Genomic DNA, 17,991 nt, shown 5'->3' with positions numbered 1-17,991 from the left:
TGATGGAAACAAACATCATTATGTTGGAAACAGCCCTGATGTTGGAAACAAACATCATTATGTTGGTAAACAGCCCTGATGTTGGAAACAAACATCATTATGTTGGAAACAAACATCATTATGTTGGAAACAAACATCATTATGATGGAAACAAACATCATTATGTTGGAAACAAACATCATTATGTTGGTAAACAGCCTTGATGTTGGAAACAAACATCATTATGATGGAAACAAACATCATTATGTTGGAAACAAACATCATTATGTTGGTAAACAGCCCTGATGATGGAAACAAACATCATTATGTTGGAAACAGCCCTGATGTTGGAAACAAACATCATTATGTTGGAAACAGCCCTGATGTTGGAAACAAACATCATTATGTTGGGAAACAGCCCTGATGTTGAAAACAAACATCATTATGTTGGTAAACAGCCCTGATGTTGGGAACAAACATCATTATGTTGGAAACAAACATCATTATGTTGGAAACAAACATCATTATGTTGGAAACAAACATCATTATGATGGAAACAAACATCATTATGTTGGGAAACAGCCCTGATGTTGGAAACAAACATCATTATGATGGAAACAAACATCATTATGATGGAAACAAACATCATTATGATGGAAACAAACATCATTATGTTGGAAACAAACATCATTATGTTGGAAACAAACATCATTATGTTGGAAACAAACATCATTATGTTGGTAAACAGCCCTGATGTTGGGAACAAACACATTATGATGTCATGCAGAGTCACATGTATTTATTTTCCAAGCTATAGCACACCATATGTTTTACATACAGCATGTTTTTAAAGGACAAAACAGTTTGGTCTGCTTTGTGTTTTCATTTTTGCCATGGAAAAAATATTACAATACTGATATCGTCCCGACCCTACCTCATAGTGTGTGTGTGGAAATATCATAAACAAAACTGTAAAATCACATTGTTTAACTGCACTGCCATATTAACATGTTTAGATATTGCCAGACTGACTGACTGAGCTACCATAATACCCATGGCCTGTCCAGAAATAACCCCTAACCCCTACTGTCCAGAGTCTAGACACGTGTGGAGATCTGAGAGTGATTGATGGGTGGTGACATGGTGAGAGATTCACCTTAACCTCTTGGTGGAATTTTGGTGGTATTGCTTACACCTGTCCAATCCTCTCATATCTCCACAAGTGTCTAGAGGTAGGGGCTAGGGCTTTCTTCTGGACAGGACCCCACAACCCTCCAGCTGTGGGGTGGACCTATAACACGACTTGAGCAATTGGTTGGATGTTTCATTCCATTTCTATATACACACACGGATTTGCACAGGTGTAAGCTGGACACACCCACAGCACCCTGATCAGACAGGTCTGGGTAGCTGGAGACCTGCTGTAAACAGTGAAATGATATATTTAAATGTGTACTATTCACACCCTTGCTTCATTACGGCTAGTTAGATGTGCAACCACTGACTAACTATAGCTAGGGGAATATCTCTAGTCTAGCAATAGATACTGTTGATTTGGCTGGATATCATCATTTAATAAGATGGCCAATGGTTAGCTAGGTAGCTAGGATACATCAGACAGCTAACCATTTACAGTAACAGCAGTTCATTCATTAAGTCAATGCACATTAAATCTTATACAGAAATGGTACTTTATCTTGGCACTGTGGCACGGTATGGTCAGCTATTAATCAGTTCATTCATAGATAATAGATCAGTCGGGTTAGAAGGGTGAACTCTTACTTTGAAAGGACAGTAAATCTTGGCTGTGAACTTAACCAATGACAAGCATTCCACATTTAACCTAACCCAGATGTGAAAATCGAAAAATCAAGTTGTTATTTTTTGTTTTATATGCAAAAACGATAAACAAGTCATTTTTTTATATTTCTATTTCGAATCAAAAACAAACCAATAAGCCGTTTTCACGATCCAGGTCTCCTCTATCTCTGTAATGTAACTGGTCCAGTACCTTCACTCTGGTCCAGAGTCTTCTCTATCTCTGTAATGTAATGTAACTGGTCCAGAGTCTTCTCTATCTCTGTAATGTAATGTAACTGGTCCAGTACCTTCACTCTGGTCCAGAGTCTTCTCTATCTCTGTAATGTAATGTAACTGGTCCAGTACCTTCACTCTGGTCCAGAGTCTTCTCTATCTCTGTAATGTAATGTAACTGGTCCAGAGTCTTCTCTATCTCTGTAATGTAATGTAACTGGTCCAGTACCTTCACTCTGGTCCAGAGTCTTCTCTATCTCTGTAATGTAATGTAACTGGTCCAGTACCTTCACTCTGGTCCAGAGTCTTCTCTATCTCTGTAATGTAATTTAACTGGTCCAGAGTCTTCTCTATCTCTGTAATGTAATGTAACTGGTCCAGTACCTTCACTCTGGTCCAGAGTCTTCTCTATCTCTGTAATGTAATGTAACTGGTCCAGAGTCTTCTCTATCTCTGTAATGTAATGTAACTGGTCCAGTACCTTCACTCTGGTCCAGAGTCTTCTCTATCTCTGTAATGTAATGTAACTGGTCCAGTACCTTCACTCTGGTCCAGAGTCTTCTCTATCTCTGTAATGTAATGTAACTGGTCCAGAGTCTTCTCTATCTCTGTAATGTAATGTAACTGGTCCAGTACCTTCACTCTGGTCCAGAGTCTTCTCTATCTCTGTAATGTAACTGGTCCAGTACCTTCACTCTGGTCCAGGTCTCCTCTATCTCTGTAATGTAACTGGTCCAGTGCCTTCACTCTGGTCCAGAGTCTTCTCTATCTCTGTAATGTAATGTAACTGGTCCAGAGTCTTCTCTATCTCTGTAATGTAATGTAACTGGTCCAGTACCTTCACTCTGGTCCAGAGTCTTCTCTATCTCTGTAATGTAATGTAACTGGTCCAGTACCTTCACTCTGGTCCAGAGTCTTCTCTATCTCTGTAATGTAATGTAACTGGTCCAGTACCTTCACTCTGGTCCAGAGTCTCCTCTATCTCTGTAATGTAACTGGTCCAGTACCTTCACCCTGGTCCAGAGTCTTCTCTATCTCTGTAATGTAATGTAACTGGTCCAGTACCTTCACTCTGGTCCAGAGTCTTCTCTATCTCTGTAATGTAATGTAACTGGTCCAGAGTCTTCTCTATCTCTGTAATGTAACTGGTCCAGTACCTTCACTCTGGTCCAGAGTCTCCTCTATCTCTGTAATGTAATGTAACTGGTCCAGTACCTTCACTCTGGTCCAGAGTCTTCTCTATCTCTGTAATGTAATGTAACTGGTCCAGTACCTTCACTCTGGTCCAGAGTCTTCTCTATCTCTGTAATGTAACTGGTCCAGTACCTTCACTCTGGTCCAGAGTCTTCTCTATCTCTGTAATGTAATGTAACTGGTCCAGAGTCTTCTCTATCTCTGTAATGTAACTGGTCCAGTACCTTCACTCTGGTCCAGAGTCTCCTCTATCTCTGTAATGTAATGTAACTGGTCCAGTACCTTCACTCTGGTCCAGAGTCTCCTCTATCTCTGTAATGTAATGTAACTGGTCCAGAGTCTTCTCTATCTCTGTAATGTAATGTAACTGGTCCAGTACCTTCACTCTGGTCCAGAGTCTTCTCTATCTCTGTAATGTAATGTACCTTCACTCTGGTCCAGAGTCTTCTCTATCTCTGCGTAGGTCCTGGACGTCTGCTCCTGCGCTGACTTGTTCATCTGGGTCTCTATCAGGTGGACGATGTCCATCCGGTTGATCTTCGTCAGCCTCTTTATCAGGCTGTCCTCTGCTGGACAAAATATAAGACCTAATATTAGTTCATTAATATTAATAATAATAATAATAAATAATCATTACCTTTTTCACTTCTATAGCACTTTTCATTAAACAAAATAATCTTGCTTTAAACCATCAACAAAAAAACAGACAAGAAAAAAGACAATCGATTCAAGAAGACATATTTATCATCCATAAATAGCAAACATCTGTTTTTGCTTTGTCATTATGGGGTATTGTGTTTAGATTGAGGAGAAAAAAAACGAACAATTTAAATCCATTTTAGAATAAGGCTGTAACATATATTTAGCATTCATAAATAGATGGATGGTTTCCATGGATGAGTCCACACCTGAGTGCCAAAATGGCACCCTATTCCCTATATAGTGCACTGCTCTGGACAAAAGTAGGACACAGACCAGTGAGGCCCAGTAGAACAGATGGTGTCATCAGGACAGATATACCAGTGGCGTGTTTTCCCTCTCTCTCAGCCCAGCGCTGCAGCAGGGCGTGGCTCTGCTCCTGTAAGGAGTTAGGGTTCTCTGTCCTCACTTCCTGAATCTCATCCTCGTTGAACTCCAGCTCCCTCGCCAGCTCTGAGACACACGGGGGCACACACACACACACACACACACACACACACACACACACACACACACACACACACACACACACACACACACACACACACACACACACACACACACACACACACACACACACACACACACACACACACTGAGGTGGCGTCCTAAACAGTATCCTTATTCCCTACATGGTGGACGACATTTGACCAGTGTTCTCCACAGCTTTTTACTCCTATTTCATACACACCTTCTACACCAGGTAAACACCACCTGGATAACTTACCTGTCCAGCTGAACCCCAGCAGGTCTGCAATGATAGCCAACGTCTCCTCTTTCCTGTCTGCATCGTCGTGCCAATCCACTACAAACACCACCACGGCCAGAGGTTACACACAGGTCATCACAGCTCAACAGCAGCACAGTAACAACATTATGGCTACGTCCCAAATGGCATCATATTCCTTATAGGGTGCACTACTTTCGACCATAGGGCCAATAGGGAATAGGGTGCACTACTTTAGACCATAGGGCCCATAGGGAATAGGGATGCACTACTTTAGACCGTAGGGAATAGGGTGCACTACTTTAGACCATAGGGCACATAGGGAATAGGGTGCACTACTTTAGACCATAGGGTCCATAGGGAATAGGGTGCCATTTTGGGCCGTAGGCCATAACTCTCCAGAGATCATGTTGATTATGGGATGTTTTCTAGGTTCTTGGAAGGTACAGATACATTTCACTAGGTCATGTAACTGGCCTCTATGTTATAGGCTGTGGAGGTAATGGTGCTGATGACGGGTGAAGTATGGAGCAGGGCTGATGTTCATACTGATCCATACTGTTGATGACAATACCTGCTCTACTCGGACCACCATGACAGTGTATTTGTAGTCGATTAGAACTTAAACAATGGAAAGAATGTGGCATTCCAAACTCAGTGTGGGGATTAGTATAAGGAGTTTCAGTAATGCAGTAGTCTATTAGATGTCCTGAAGTTAATCACGATGGGCATTCCAAGAGTTTTCTCCTAACACATCTAGATCAGTCAATCTTGAGATTTCATGTACACATGCGTAGACAATAGACACTAGACAATCGTCAATAGACAATAGTCAATAGACACAGACATTTATATGGAAAAGAAACAACACAACACAGCACAGGACAAGACAACACAGCACAGGACAAGACAGCACAGCACAGGACAAGACAACACAGCACAGGACAACACAGCACAGGACAAGACAACACAGCACGGACAAGACAACACAGCACAGGACAAGACAACACAGCACAGCACAGGACAAGACAACACAGCACAGCACAAAATGACAAAACAAGACACACAACAGAAAAGTGACAGATGATTGGTCTTGAATAAGACAAAGAAAGGTCTTCCAAGTAGCAGAGAAAGAGAGGAAAGGAAGTGGCAGATTTTTGGTACCTTGCTGCAGCTCCGGGGTCCGATCAGCCCAGATTCGCTGCATCTGAGTCTCCACTGAGTCTTCCCAGATGGGTCTCGACTCAAACACCTCCCCCGTCACCGAGGAAGCTCGAACCCGTGTCTGAGTCGACAAAGCCCTCGTGTCTGGGGCAGATCTGCGAGGCGTTGGTCTGTCATACTTGAAGATAACAGAATCTGGACTGTTGTGATCACCGCTGCTACTGATGTCGTCGACATCCAGAGAGGATCGGAGGGAAGGGTCTCGTATGTCAGAGCCCTGGTCTCTGTCGGGCTGGAAAGAGGAGGAGGAGTGGGCTGTGGGTTTGTGTTTGCCCATGACAGGGAGTCTGGAGGTGAGAGGTTTGGATTTAGTTGTAGGATGGTCGCTGTCGGAGTGACTCCTGCTGTCTTTGTCAGTTAAGATTTTCTTCCCGGCTTCAAAATCCTCCTCGGACCTCGTCCTCCGGTCCTGAACAAGAGATTCCTCCACTGTTGATTTCTGCTCAAGGCCCAGGTCTGATTTCACTGAACCAGCTTTGATGGGTATCTTTGATTTGAAACCGCTTTCAACCTTAGCCACAGTGTCTGCTGAGGTGTAGGACATTGCCAGGACACTAGGGGATGCCACTGAGATGTCAGACCCTGCCAGGACACTAGTGGGTGCCACTGAGGTGTCAGACCCTACTGAGGTGTCATACCCTTGAAGGACACTAGGGGGCACCACTGAGGTTTCAGACCCTGCTGAGGTGTCATACCCGTGTAGGACACTAGGGGGCGCCACCGAGTCATTATAGCCAGCGGGCATCTCAATGATAGAGCACTGCTCCTCTTCCTCTTCTTCTTCATCCTCAAGGGATGAGTCTGATGACTGGTGGACCTGTTCAGAGTACACAGAGCGGGTGACAGTAGTAGCGGTGGTAAACATCTGGAGGTCAGCTATAGTCGGGTCTGGAGAACCTACCTCTAAGAAGCTTCCCATCTTAGCTTCTAGCAGGGGGAACGTTTCAGCTTTTGGCTCCATTTTGATGGAGCTCCTGGGTTTGGCCACTGGTTTCCCCCTCTGATCAGCCTCAGGTAATGGTATAGTCTGGAAGGAGGAGTCAGAATCATCTTTGGTTTGGTCCACCTCCTGGAGGTGTAGATCAGCAACGGCAACAGTCTGTTCTGTTCTGAAAACATTGGGGCCAGCGTAATCTCCAGTGTCCTCGAACATGACCTGGTCAACTGGGTGTTCTCCTATGTGAAAGAAGGCAAAGCCCTCGCCCTCCTCTTCAACGCTCCTCCTTGTCATGTCGATAGCGCCCCCTCTGGTCATCTCAAAGAACTTCCCTTCCTGGAACTGGAAGGGGTTGGGGGTGCCCCCCTCGGTTGGTGTGCGACCCGGTGTGGTGTCAGGTGTACGGCGGTCTTCCACGAGACCCATAATCCTTCGTTCCTCCACCTCCACACGTGCGTCGAAGGCTTCGTCGTCATTGTCACCCTCGTTGTCGTCTGGCATGGCACTCCATGGGACCAGCTCTCCCTGAACAGGCATGTCTTTGGGATGCATTTCCAACATGGCTGCCTTACCATCCGCATCCTCCACCTCCTTGAAGCTTTCATCACTGGTGCATAACTCCTCTGGTTTGACTGACAGACTTTCACCAGACTGACTGACACTCAACTGTGACTGATCCATCTCCTCCTCGTGGGCTTGCATAGCTGATATTACATATATCTCCTCTTTCTGCTCAGTACGTTCACTGACATTTTCACTGATATTCTCTGTGGTATAGTGTTCTTTTTCAGTGCTTAGTGAACGATATACGAGGTGCTCAGAAACCTGTCTTCCTGATGGTGAATGGCCTGAGGCACTGTATGCTAGGTGAGCGTCACAGTCAACTGAACTATCCAACTCAGTTACTGCACCAGGGACTGAGGGTTGGATTTCAGCCACAGTTTCAATTTCAGACTGAAGTGTATCGGTGTCGATTTTGGACTCAGTTGATTTTGCCTCCCTGTCCATCAGGTCAACGATCGACTGACATTCTTCATAATCCTCAGAGTCTGATAACACAGAGCCATCTGAGGGTTTCCCGTCTGTCTTCGTTTTGACGTCCTGCTCCATCTCCTCAAAGGTTTTGATCTTGGCGGCCATTTTGAACATCTCCTCCTCTGGTGTGAACTGTCTCTGGCCGGTCTCGCTACCCTCTGCATCCACGTCGTCCATATCATCCTCAGGGTTTGAGCTCAGATTTATGGGCATGGAGAGCCACTCAGGATCTCCCCCCTTCAATGGGAGGGGACCCTCGCACTCACCATCCATTTGATAGGTCCGTTTGGAGTAATCCTCATTCTCAATGTTGCTGACGTGCTCCTCACCGAGACAAGCTCTAAGCTGAGAGAAGTAGTCTTCATAAACAGCTGTCTTCTTTGTCGCCTGAAAGCCTGTGTCTTGTTTCGGTTCAGTGGGGCTGCTCTCCAGTGAGTCAAGGCAGGGGGAGTCCCCGGTTGAGCTTGGCTCTATAGAGTCAGGGGACTTCCTGGAGGAACCTTCATCCATGACAGGACTGGTCTCCAGAGAATCCCCATGGGAGAGTCGTCTCTCTGGGTGGCCCAGGGCCAAAGGAAAGAGGACCTCTAAGTCTGCAGGTCTGAGGGCCTGATCCACACTGTCTGGGCTGTGCACCACTCCATGATCAGCTGAATCCCTTTCATGGAGCTCTGGTGCGACCCAACTAGATTCAGGAGCAATTCTGTCTGCTGAAATTGAGTCTTGCATGTTTAGGTTTGAGTATGAAAGTTCTATAGTTTTGTGGTACGATGGTTTTATCTCTAAATCATCCCAGTCCTCTAAGATGGGTCTTGTCTCAACAGGGACCTGGTCGTCCTCTTCAGAGGCTTGAGCGGGGAGCACTGAATCAAACGTCCTTTGAAGGTCAAAGGTCACCTTCTTTGAGTCTCTTGAACGTATTACTGTAGTAGCTGAACTTTCTGATGCTTCACCCCCAGCTGAACAACTCTGCATGAAGTCTTTATCACTGTAGATGACATCGTCCTCCATGGCTCCTACTTGCACTACATTAACAACATCTCGTTCTGTCACTTTATCTGCTGCGGACCGGTCTGCCTGCTCAGTGGAGAACGTGTTGGTTTCCCGTTCGCTGTCCCGTGTAATCACAACCTGTTCAAATCTCTCTTGTACGATGTCATCCTCCGGTAGACCACTGAGATCTACAGGTCTGTCTTCTAGGTACTGTTCTAAATCTCCATTGAGGAGTGCCTCCATGCCTGACGTATCTTTAACTCCTACAGCTGGTCTGGGGGATATCTTCCTTTCGATCATGACTTCTTGTAACATCGGTTCCTGAACTGGGTTCAAGATTATCGATTCGGCACCCCGAGCGCCACCATCATCCATGTCTTGCACTTTCCACCAGTCTTCTTTTTCTGTCTCTGTATCTTCTATAGACATGTCCACCTCCTTTCTGGAGAAAATAAGTGATTGTTGCTTGTCATCCCTGGTCAGGATGGTCTGTTTGAAACTCTGTTGTTGGATGATGTCATCCTTTGGTGAACCACTGATTACCATACATCTCTGTTCTAAGTAGTGATCAATATCTTCCCTGAGGAGTGACTCCATTCCTGACATATCTCTCACCTCTGTAACCGGTCTGGGGGAGGTTTTCCTTTCCATCCTGACTTCTTGTAACATTGGTTCCTGAACTGTCATCACTTCAGCGCCACAGACAGGTGATGGTCTCTGTTCTAGGTAGTGATCCATATCTCCCCTGAGGAGTGACTCCATCCCTGACATATCTCTCACCACTGTAACCGGTCTGGGGGAGGTCTTCCGTTGGATCATGACTTCTTGTAACAGCGGTTCCCGAACAGGGGATGGAGTCACTGATTTGGTTTCTACAACTAAATCTTCAGTTTCCGGAAAGATTTCTTCATCACCATGAATCACGTTTCCTAGTACTTTCATCCCATCCATTCTCTCTGTCTCTTTATAAACTGTGGGCAGGTCAAACTCCTGAGTGGGGAATGTGAGTGGGCTCATCTGTGGGGTGTCTGCTAATCCTTCGTGTTTCTCACTCTCCCCCATGCTTGAATGGGGAGTCCTGGTTCCTATGCTAGTCCCGGGAGAGTCCGCTGCACCTTCGTGCTTCAGACTCACAGGGCTTTCATTCCCCACCAGGTTCTCAGCCTTAGTGAATAACTCATCCCGCCTGTCGTCATGCATACAGGGGTTGAACATGAAGGTTGGGGTGTCGTTCGGGTGGTCTGGTGGGAGCTCCTCCTCAGCTGCTTCAGCCTGGGGGTGGTTGTCGTCCCCTGTGAACGAGGTCTGTCTGAACAGCTGGTACTCTGGACTGTCCTCCAGCTCGGCCTTGATGTCAGCGCTAAAATCCTCAGAGGGTTTCCTGTCCGGGCTGATCTGCATCTCTATAGAAGACTTCCTGTCTGGTCCCATCTCTGGTTCCTCCAGCTGCATCATCTCTATAGAAGACCTCCTGTCTAGTCCCATCTCTGGCTCCTCCAGCTGCATCATCTCTGGGCTGCTCCATCCGTCCTCTGGTAGAGCCCTGTCTAGAGGCATCCCTCCATACTCTGGTAGAGCCCTATCTAGGATGATCCCTCCGTCCTCTGGTAGAGCCCTGTCTAGCGGGATCCCGCCATCCTCTGGTAGAGATCTGTCTAGAAGGATCCCTCCGTCATCTGGTAGAGCCCCGTCTAGGAGAATCCCTCCATCCTCTGGTAGAGCCCTATCTAGGAGGATCCCTCCGTCCTCTGGTAGAGACCTGTCTAGGAGGATCCCTCCGTCCTCTGTTTGAGCCCTGTCTAGGACGATCCCTCCGTCCTCTGGTAGATCCATGTCTAGGATGATCCCTCCGTCCTCTGGTAGAGCCCTGTCTAAGATGATCCCTCCATCCTCTGGTGGAGCCCTGTCTAGGAGCATACCTCCATACTCTGGTAGAGCCCTGTCTAGGATGATCCCTCCGTCCTCTGGTAGAGCCCTGTCTAGCGGGATCCCGCCATCCTCTGGTAGAGCCCTGTCTAGGAGGATACCTCTGTCCTTTGGTAGAGCCCTGACTAGGACGATTCCTCCGTCCTCCGGTAGAGCCCTGTCTAGAAGGATCCCTCCGTCCTCTGGTAGAGCCCCGTCTAGGAGAATCCCTCCATCCTCTGGTAGAGCCCTATCTAGGAGGATCCCTTCGTCCTCTGGTAGAGACCTGTCTAGGAGGATCCCTCCATCCTCTGGTTGAGCCCTGTCTAGGAGGATCCCTCCGTTCTCTGGTTGAGCCCTGTCTAGGAGGATCCCTCCGTCCTCTGTTTGAGCCCTGTCTAGGAGGATCCCTCCGTCCTCTGGTAGAGCCCTGTCTAGGATGATCCCTCCGTCCTCTGGTAGAGCCCTGTCTAAGATGATCCCTCCGTCCTCTGGTAGAGCCCTGTCTAGGAGGATCCCTCCGTCCTCTGGTAGAGCCCTGTCTAGGAGAATCCCTCCATCCTCTAGTAGAGCCCTGTCTAGGGTGATCCCTCCATCCTCTGGTAGAGCCCTGTCTAGGAGGATCCTTCCATCTTCTGGTAGAGCCCTGTCTAGGATGATCCCTCTGTCCCCTGGTAGAGCCCTGTCTAGGAGAAACCCTCCATCTTCTGGTAGAGCCCTGTCTAGAATGATCCCTCCGTCCTCTGGTAGAGCCCTGTCTAAGATGATCCCTCCATCTTCTGGTAGAGCCCTGTCTAGGAGGATCCTTCCGTCTTCTGGTAGAGCCCTGTCTAGGATGATCCCTCTGTCCCCTGGTAGAGCCCTGTCTAGGAGAAACCCTCCATCTTCTGGTAGAGCCCTGTCTAGGATGATCCCTCCGTCCTCTGGTAGAGCCCTGTCTAGCGGGATCCCGCCATCCTCTGGTAGAGCCCTGTCTAGGAGGATACCTCTGTCCTTTGGTAGAGCCCTGACTAGGACGATTCCTCCGTCCTCCGGTAGAGCCCTGTCTAGAAGGATCCCTCCGTCCTCTGGTAGAGCCCCGTCTAGGAGAATCCCTCCATCCTCTGGTAGAGCCCTATCTAGGAGGATCCCTTCGTCCTCTGGTAGAGACCTGTCTAGGAGGATCCCTCCATCCTCTGGTTGAGCCCTGTCTAGGAGGATCCCTCCGTTCTCTGGTTGAGCCCTGTCTAGGAGGATCCCTCCGTCCTCTGTTTGAGCCCTGTCTAGGAGGATCCCTCCGTCCTCTGGTAGAGCCCTGTCTAGGATGATCCCTCCGTCCTCTGGTAGAGCCCTGTCTAAGATGATCCCTCCGTCCTCTGGTAGAGCCCTGTCTAGGAGGATCCCTCCGTCCTCTGGTAGAGCCCTGTCTAGGAGAATCCCTCCATCCTCTAGTAGAGCCCTGTCTAGGGTGATCCCTCCATCCTCTGGTAGAGCCCTGTCTAGGAGGATCCTTCCATCTTCTGGTAGAGCCCTGTCTAGGATGATCCCTCTGTCCCCTGGTAGAGCCCTGTCTAGGAGAAACCCTCCATCTTCTGGTAGAGCCCTGTCTAGAATGATCCCTCCGTCCTCTGGTAGAGCCCTGTCTAAGATGATCCCTCCATCTTCTGGTAGAGCCCTGTCTAGGAGGATCCTTCCGTCTTCTGGTAGAGCCCTGTCTAGGATGATCCCTCTGTCCCCTGGTAGAGCCCTGTCTAGGAGAAACCCTCCATCTTCTGGTAGAGCCCTGTCTAGGATGATCCCTCCGTCCTCTGGTAGAGCCCTGTCTAAGATGATCCCTCCGTCCTCTGGTAGAGCCCTGTCTAGGAGGATACCTCCATCCTCTGGTAGAGCCCTGTCTAGGATGATCCCTCCATCCTCTTGTAGAGCCCTGTCTAGGAGGATCCTTCCATCTTCTGGTAGAGCCCTGTCTAGGAGGATACCTCCGTCCTCTGGTAGAGCCCTGTCTAGGGGAATCCCTCCATCCTCTAGTAGAGCCCTGTCTAGGGTGATCCCTCCATCCTCTGGTAGAGCCCTGTCTAGGAGGATCCTTCCGTCTTCTGGTAGAGCCCTGTCTAGGATGATCCCTCTGTCCCCTGGTAGAGCCCTGTCTAGGAGAAACCCTCCATCTTCTGGTAGAGCACTGTCTAGAGGGATCCCTCCGTCCTCTGGTAGAGCCCTGTCTAGGAGGATCCCTCCTTCCTCTGGTAGAGCCCTGTCTATGAGGATCCCTCTGTCCTCTAGTAGAGCCCTGTCTAGGAGGATCCCTCCGTCTTCTGTTGGAGCCCTGTCTAGGAGGATCCCTCCATCCTCTGGTAGAGACCTGTCTAGGAGGATCCTTCCATCCTCTGGTAGATCCCTGTCTAGGATGATTCCTCCGTCCTCTGGTAGAGCCCTGTCTTGGAGGATTCCTCTGTCCTCCGGTAGAGCCCTGTCTAGGAGGATCCCTCTGTCCTCTGGTAGAGCCCTGTCTAGGAGAATCCCTCCATCCTCTGGTTGAGCCCTGTCTAGGACGATTCCTCCGTCCTCTGGTAGAGCCCTGTCTAGGAGGATCCTTCCGTCTTCTGGTAGAGCCCTGTCTAGGATGATCCCTCTGTCCCCTCGTAGAGCCCTGTCTAGGAGAAACCCTCCATCTTCTGGTAGAGCACTGTCTAGATTGATTCCTCTGTCCCCTGGTAGAGCCTTGTCTAGGAGAATCCCTCCATCCTCTGGTTGAGCCCTGTCTAGGAGGATACCTCCGTCCTTTGGTAGAGCCCTGTCTAGGATGATCCCTCCGTCCTCTGGTAGAGCCTTGTTTAGGAGGATTCCTCTCTCCTCCGGTAGAGCCCTGTCTAGAGGGATCCCTCCATCTTCTGGTAGAGCTCTGTCTAGGAGGATCCCTCTGTCCTCTGGTTGAGCCCTGTCTAGGAGGATCCCTCCGTCCTCTGGTTGAGCCCTGTCTAGGATGATCCCTCCGTCCTCTGGTAGATCCCTGTCTAGGATGATCCCTCCTTCCTCTGATTGAGCCCTGTCTTGGAGGATACCTCCGTCCTCTGGTAGAGCCCTGTCTAGGAGGATTCCTCTGTCCTCCGGTAGAGCCCTGTCTAGGAGGATCCCTCTGTCCTCTGGTAGAGCCCTGTCTAGGAGAATCCCTCCATCCTCTGGTTGAGCCCTGTCTAGGACGATTCCTCCGTCCTCTGGTAGAGCCCTGTCTAGGAGGATCCTTCCGTCTTCTGGTAGAGCCCTGTCTAGGATGATCACTCTGTCCCCTCGTAGAGCCCTGTCTAGGAGAAACCCTCCATTTTCTGGTAGAGCACTGTCTAGAGGGATTCCTCTGTCCCCTGGTAGAGCCTTGTCTAGGAGAATCCCTCCATCCTCTGGTTGAGCCCTGTCTAGGAGGATACCTCCGTCCTTTGGTAGAGCCCTGTCTACGATGATCCCTCCGTCCTCTGGTAGAGCCCTGTCTAGGAGGATTCCTCTGTCCTCCGGTAGAGCCCTGTCTAGAGGGATCCCTCCATCTTCTGGTAGAGCCCTGTCTAGGAGGATCCCTCCGTCCTCTGGTTGAGCCCTGTCTAGGAGGACCCCTCCGTCCTCTGGTTGAGCCCTGTCTAGGAGGACCCCTCCGTCCTCTGGTTGAGCCCTGTCTAGGATGATCCCTCCGTCCTCTGGTAGAGCCCTGTCTAGGATGATCCCTCCTTCCTCTAGTTGAGCCCTGTCTAGGAGGATACCTCCGTCCTCTGGTAGAGCCCTGTCTAGGAGGATTCCTCTGTCCTCCGGTAGAGCCCTGTCTATGAGGATCCCTCTGTCCTCTGGTAGAGCCCTGTCTAGGAGAATCCCTCCATCCTCTGGTAGAGTCCTATCGAGAGTGATCCCTCCGTTCTCTGGTAGAGCCTTGTCTAGGAGAATCCCTCCGTCCTCTGGTAGAGCCCTGTCTAGACGGATCACTCCATCTTCTGGTAGAGCTCTGTTTAGGAGGATCCCTCCATCCTCTGGTTGAGCCCTTTCTAGGAGGATACCGCCATCCTTTGGTAGAGCCCTGTCTAAGATGATCCCTCCTTCCTCTGGTAGAGCCCTGTATAGAGGGATTCCTCTGTCCTCTGGTAGAGCCCTGTCTAGGAGAATCCCTCCATCCTCTGGTAGAGCCCTGTCTAGGAGGATACCTCCTTCCTCTGGTAGAGCCCTGTCTAGGATGATCCCTCCGTCCTCTGGTAGAGCCCTGTCTAGGAGGATCCCTCTGTCCTCTGGTAGAGCCCTGTCTAGGATGATCCCTCCGTCCTCTGGTAGAGCCCTGTCTAGAGGGATCCCTCTGTCCTCTGGTTGTATTCTATTGATGTTAGTCACTGACTCCTGCAACTGAACCATAACATGAGTTATTTCAGAGTCTTCAGTGTGGTCTCTTACTAAGATCAGGTGTGGTTCATCATCCGCCCCTTTGTAGTCGAGGGCCAGGACATCACTCTGCGAGCAGAGGATTGTGGAAGTTGGAGTTTCTGATGGTGGATGCTCTGTGGGACTGGGTTCAGCTCTGTAGGTCTCACTGTAGATCACTGCCTCGGAGCCCGATGTGGAGGTTGTGGATGACGTCATGGCTTTGTGTTCGAAGAGCCCCGTTTTGTTCTTGGAAGGATCCTGGCCAGTCTGGAATGCCTTCATCAGCTCCCGGACAGACATTGTCTCCTCCAGCCTCTCCGTCTGAGACCGGGGGGATTTCGGAGATCTGGGAAGCTTGGGAAGATCTGGCATCTGGGGCTCACCCGTCTCCTTAGTGATGGTGATGAAAGTTGTATTCTGAGGGACTGGCGCCTGCGCAGGCTTTCGCTTACGGCCATCCTCCCCCTCTTCCTCTTCCTCAACCTTCTTTTGCAGAGCTCTCACTCTGTCCTTTATGGAACCGATTGGGGTTTCCACGACCAGGGGCGACACTGGGGGCTCCATGGCTGGGGTTGGTCCAGAAGGCCCAGACCAAGTCTCAGACCCAGACCCGAGCCCAGACACCCCCAGTACGACATCCCAATCCAGGGTTGCAGACGGTTTTAACTCAGTCCCGGGCTCCACTCCAGGTCCAGACCCAGACACCACTACAGGCTCAGACCCAGACACCACTCCAGGCTCAGACCCAGACACCACTCCAGGTCCAGACCCAGACACCACTCCAGGTCCAGACCCAGACACCACTCCAGGCTCAGACCCAGACACCACTCCAGGCATAGACCTGGGAACCACTACAGGCTCAGACCCGGGAACCACTCCCGGCCTCGGCTCCCCCAGAACAACATCTCCATCAAGGGACTCCTCAGAGCTCATCCTTTCCAGCTCACCCTCGGAACTGCTGCATCCAGAACGTTCCCTGTCCCTCAACTTCTTCCTGATTGGCTTTTTGATCTCAGGAGGATGGCGTTTGCCTTCCCGCTTCAGAACGACCTCATCTAATCTCTCCTGGACTATGCTGTCCTGCAGTGGGCAACTGGTTACGCCAGATGTCTCTTCTAGGTGCTGGTTCATGCCTCCACTGAGGTGAGATACCGTACCTGACATATCTCTAACCTCTTTGGTTATTGTGGAAGAAGTCTTCCTCTGAATGCTAACTTCTTGTAGTACCGGCTCCTGAACATCAGAGGGAGTCATGGCTTTGGCTTTAGTCTGAGAGAGAAGAACGCACTCCTCGTCCTCCATTTTGGACATCTGCAGTACCTTCTCTTTGTTGTTTGTGAATCCAGTATCTCCCCCTCGTAAAATATCTCCAACCTTCTCCAGATCCTCTTTCACCTGTTCCATGATCTCAAACGGCTCCCCGGGTTCCTCCTCCATCCCTGTCCTTCCTCCTCTTCCTCCTCCCCCTCTTCCTCTATCCGAAGAGCTTGGGTGTTCAGTTTGCGCTGTCGTCAAGATGGCGGACATCTTGATGAGGTCGTGTTTCATATCGGAGACCTCTGAGAGGAGGTCAGGGCTGGCCAGCATGGCTGGGTCTAGCACCTGATTGGTCGGCAGCGTGTAAGTCTCTGTCGACTCCGTCTCGTCGTCTTCCATTTTGAGAAAAAAGGAGGAAACCAAACCAAAGGTGTAAAGAACATAAGGGGTGGATGGAGTGAAGGGGAAGAGAAGACATCGGAAAACCGTGGTCAGGGCAGAACATATCACAGTATATCTTCTGTTCAAAACAGGCAAAAGGGAAAGCAGCTTGACGACGGAAGAGGAGTGGTGAGTTCTCCAGAGGAGGGGGGGGGGGGGGGGGTAGGGGAGGAGGGGAGGAGGGCAGCAACAGCAGAAGCGAAGCAAACAGAAGAGAAATAGAACAGGACGGAGGAAAGATATGGGCAAGAAATAACCTGTCGATACATATTGGTGTGTTTGACTGCACATTCATAGACATGACACAGGAAGTTGTCTAAACACAACAGGAAGTAGTCTAAACACAACAGGGAAGTAGTCTAAACACAACAGAAAGGTATAGAAATAAAAATGGCGAGCAACCTGAATACTAGGGTTGGGGTTAATTCCATTTATATTCTAGTCAAATCAGGAAGTACACTGAAAATGTGGAATTTCAATTGTGCTTAACTTTCTGAATTGACTGTTTGAATTGAAATGGAATTGACCCCAACCCTGCTAAATATGGAACCAATGGAGGAAGAAAAAACTGATTGGTTTCACGCAAACAAAGATCTCAAGATTGTTCTCAACATGAAGGGTCCACTGACAAAAGCAAACAGAGAGAAAAGAGCAGAAGGTTTCTCGCGCCATGTAAACCACTGATAGCTAACTGTCAGGAATTCTTAAGTAAATCGAAACATATGGGGAGTAAAACTATATATAAATACATAAACCTCAGTTAATCTTAATATATATATAAATACATAAACCTCAGTTAATCTTAATATATATATATATATAAATACATAAACCATAGTTAATGTTGTAAATCAAATCTTATCAATAAAACTATATATAAATACATAAACCTCAGTTAATGTTGTAAATACATATCTTATCAGTAAAACTATATATAAATATATGTAGAAAACCTCAGTTAATGTTGTAAATAAATATCTTATCTTGCCGTTTTGGTTTGTCAACTATTAGGTGTGTTTGAAGCATCCAGAAAAATGCTTCATTAGAGGAAGTTCAGTGATCTAAGAAAATATACCAGTGATATAACAGGCTAATGAATTGATGAACTTGAAAAGAGTTACAGAGACATACACACATACATACAGGCAGAATACACACACACACACGAACACACATACAGACGGATATGCACATACACAGA

General features: G+C 48.7%; 1 protein-coding gene across 13 annotated transcripts in view; it reads right to left on the bottom strand.

Moving 5' to 3' along the window:
- The window catches only part of LOC106591060 (uncharacterized), a 186,060-nt gene that overhangs the window by 51,682 nt on the left and 116,387 nt on the right, over positions 1 to 17,991 (bottom strand). For 9 of the 13 annotated variants that reach the window (XM_082973994.1, XM_082973990.1, XM_082973985.1 and 6 more), the window contains 4 exons: positions 5,798 to 16,741; positions 4,634 to 4,711; positions 4,228 to 4,359; positions 3,633 to 3,776 (listed from right to left, as the gene is read on the bottom strand). In XM_082973994.1, the coding sequence (XP_082830120.1) occupies positions 3,633 to 3,776; positions 4,228 to 4,359; positions 4,634 to 4,711; positions 5,798 to 16,741 (11,298 nt within the window). The remainder of the gene's footprint in view (positions 1 to 3,632; positions 3,777 to 4,227; positions 4,360 to 4,633; positions 4,712 to 5,797; positions 16,742 to 17,991) is intronic. The other 4 variants (XM_082973986.1, XM_082973995.1, XM_082973997.1 and 1 more) reach the window with 1 other exon arrangement.

The sequence above is a fragment of the Salmo salar genome, chromosome 04 (genome assembly GCF_965601325.2).
Source record: "Salmo salar chromosome 04, fSalSal1, whole genome shotgun sequence".
NCBI classification, from domain to species: domain Eukaryota; kingdom Metazoa; phylum Chordata; class Actinopteri; order Salmoniformes; family Salmonidae; genus Salmo; species Salmo salar.
Note: the sequence above shows the minus strand (reverse complement) of the source record. Positions and strands in the feature narration are given on the sequence as shown.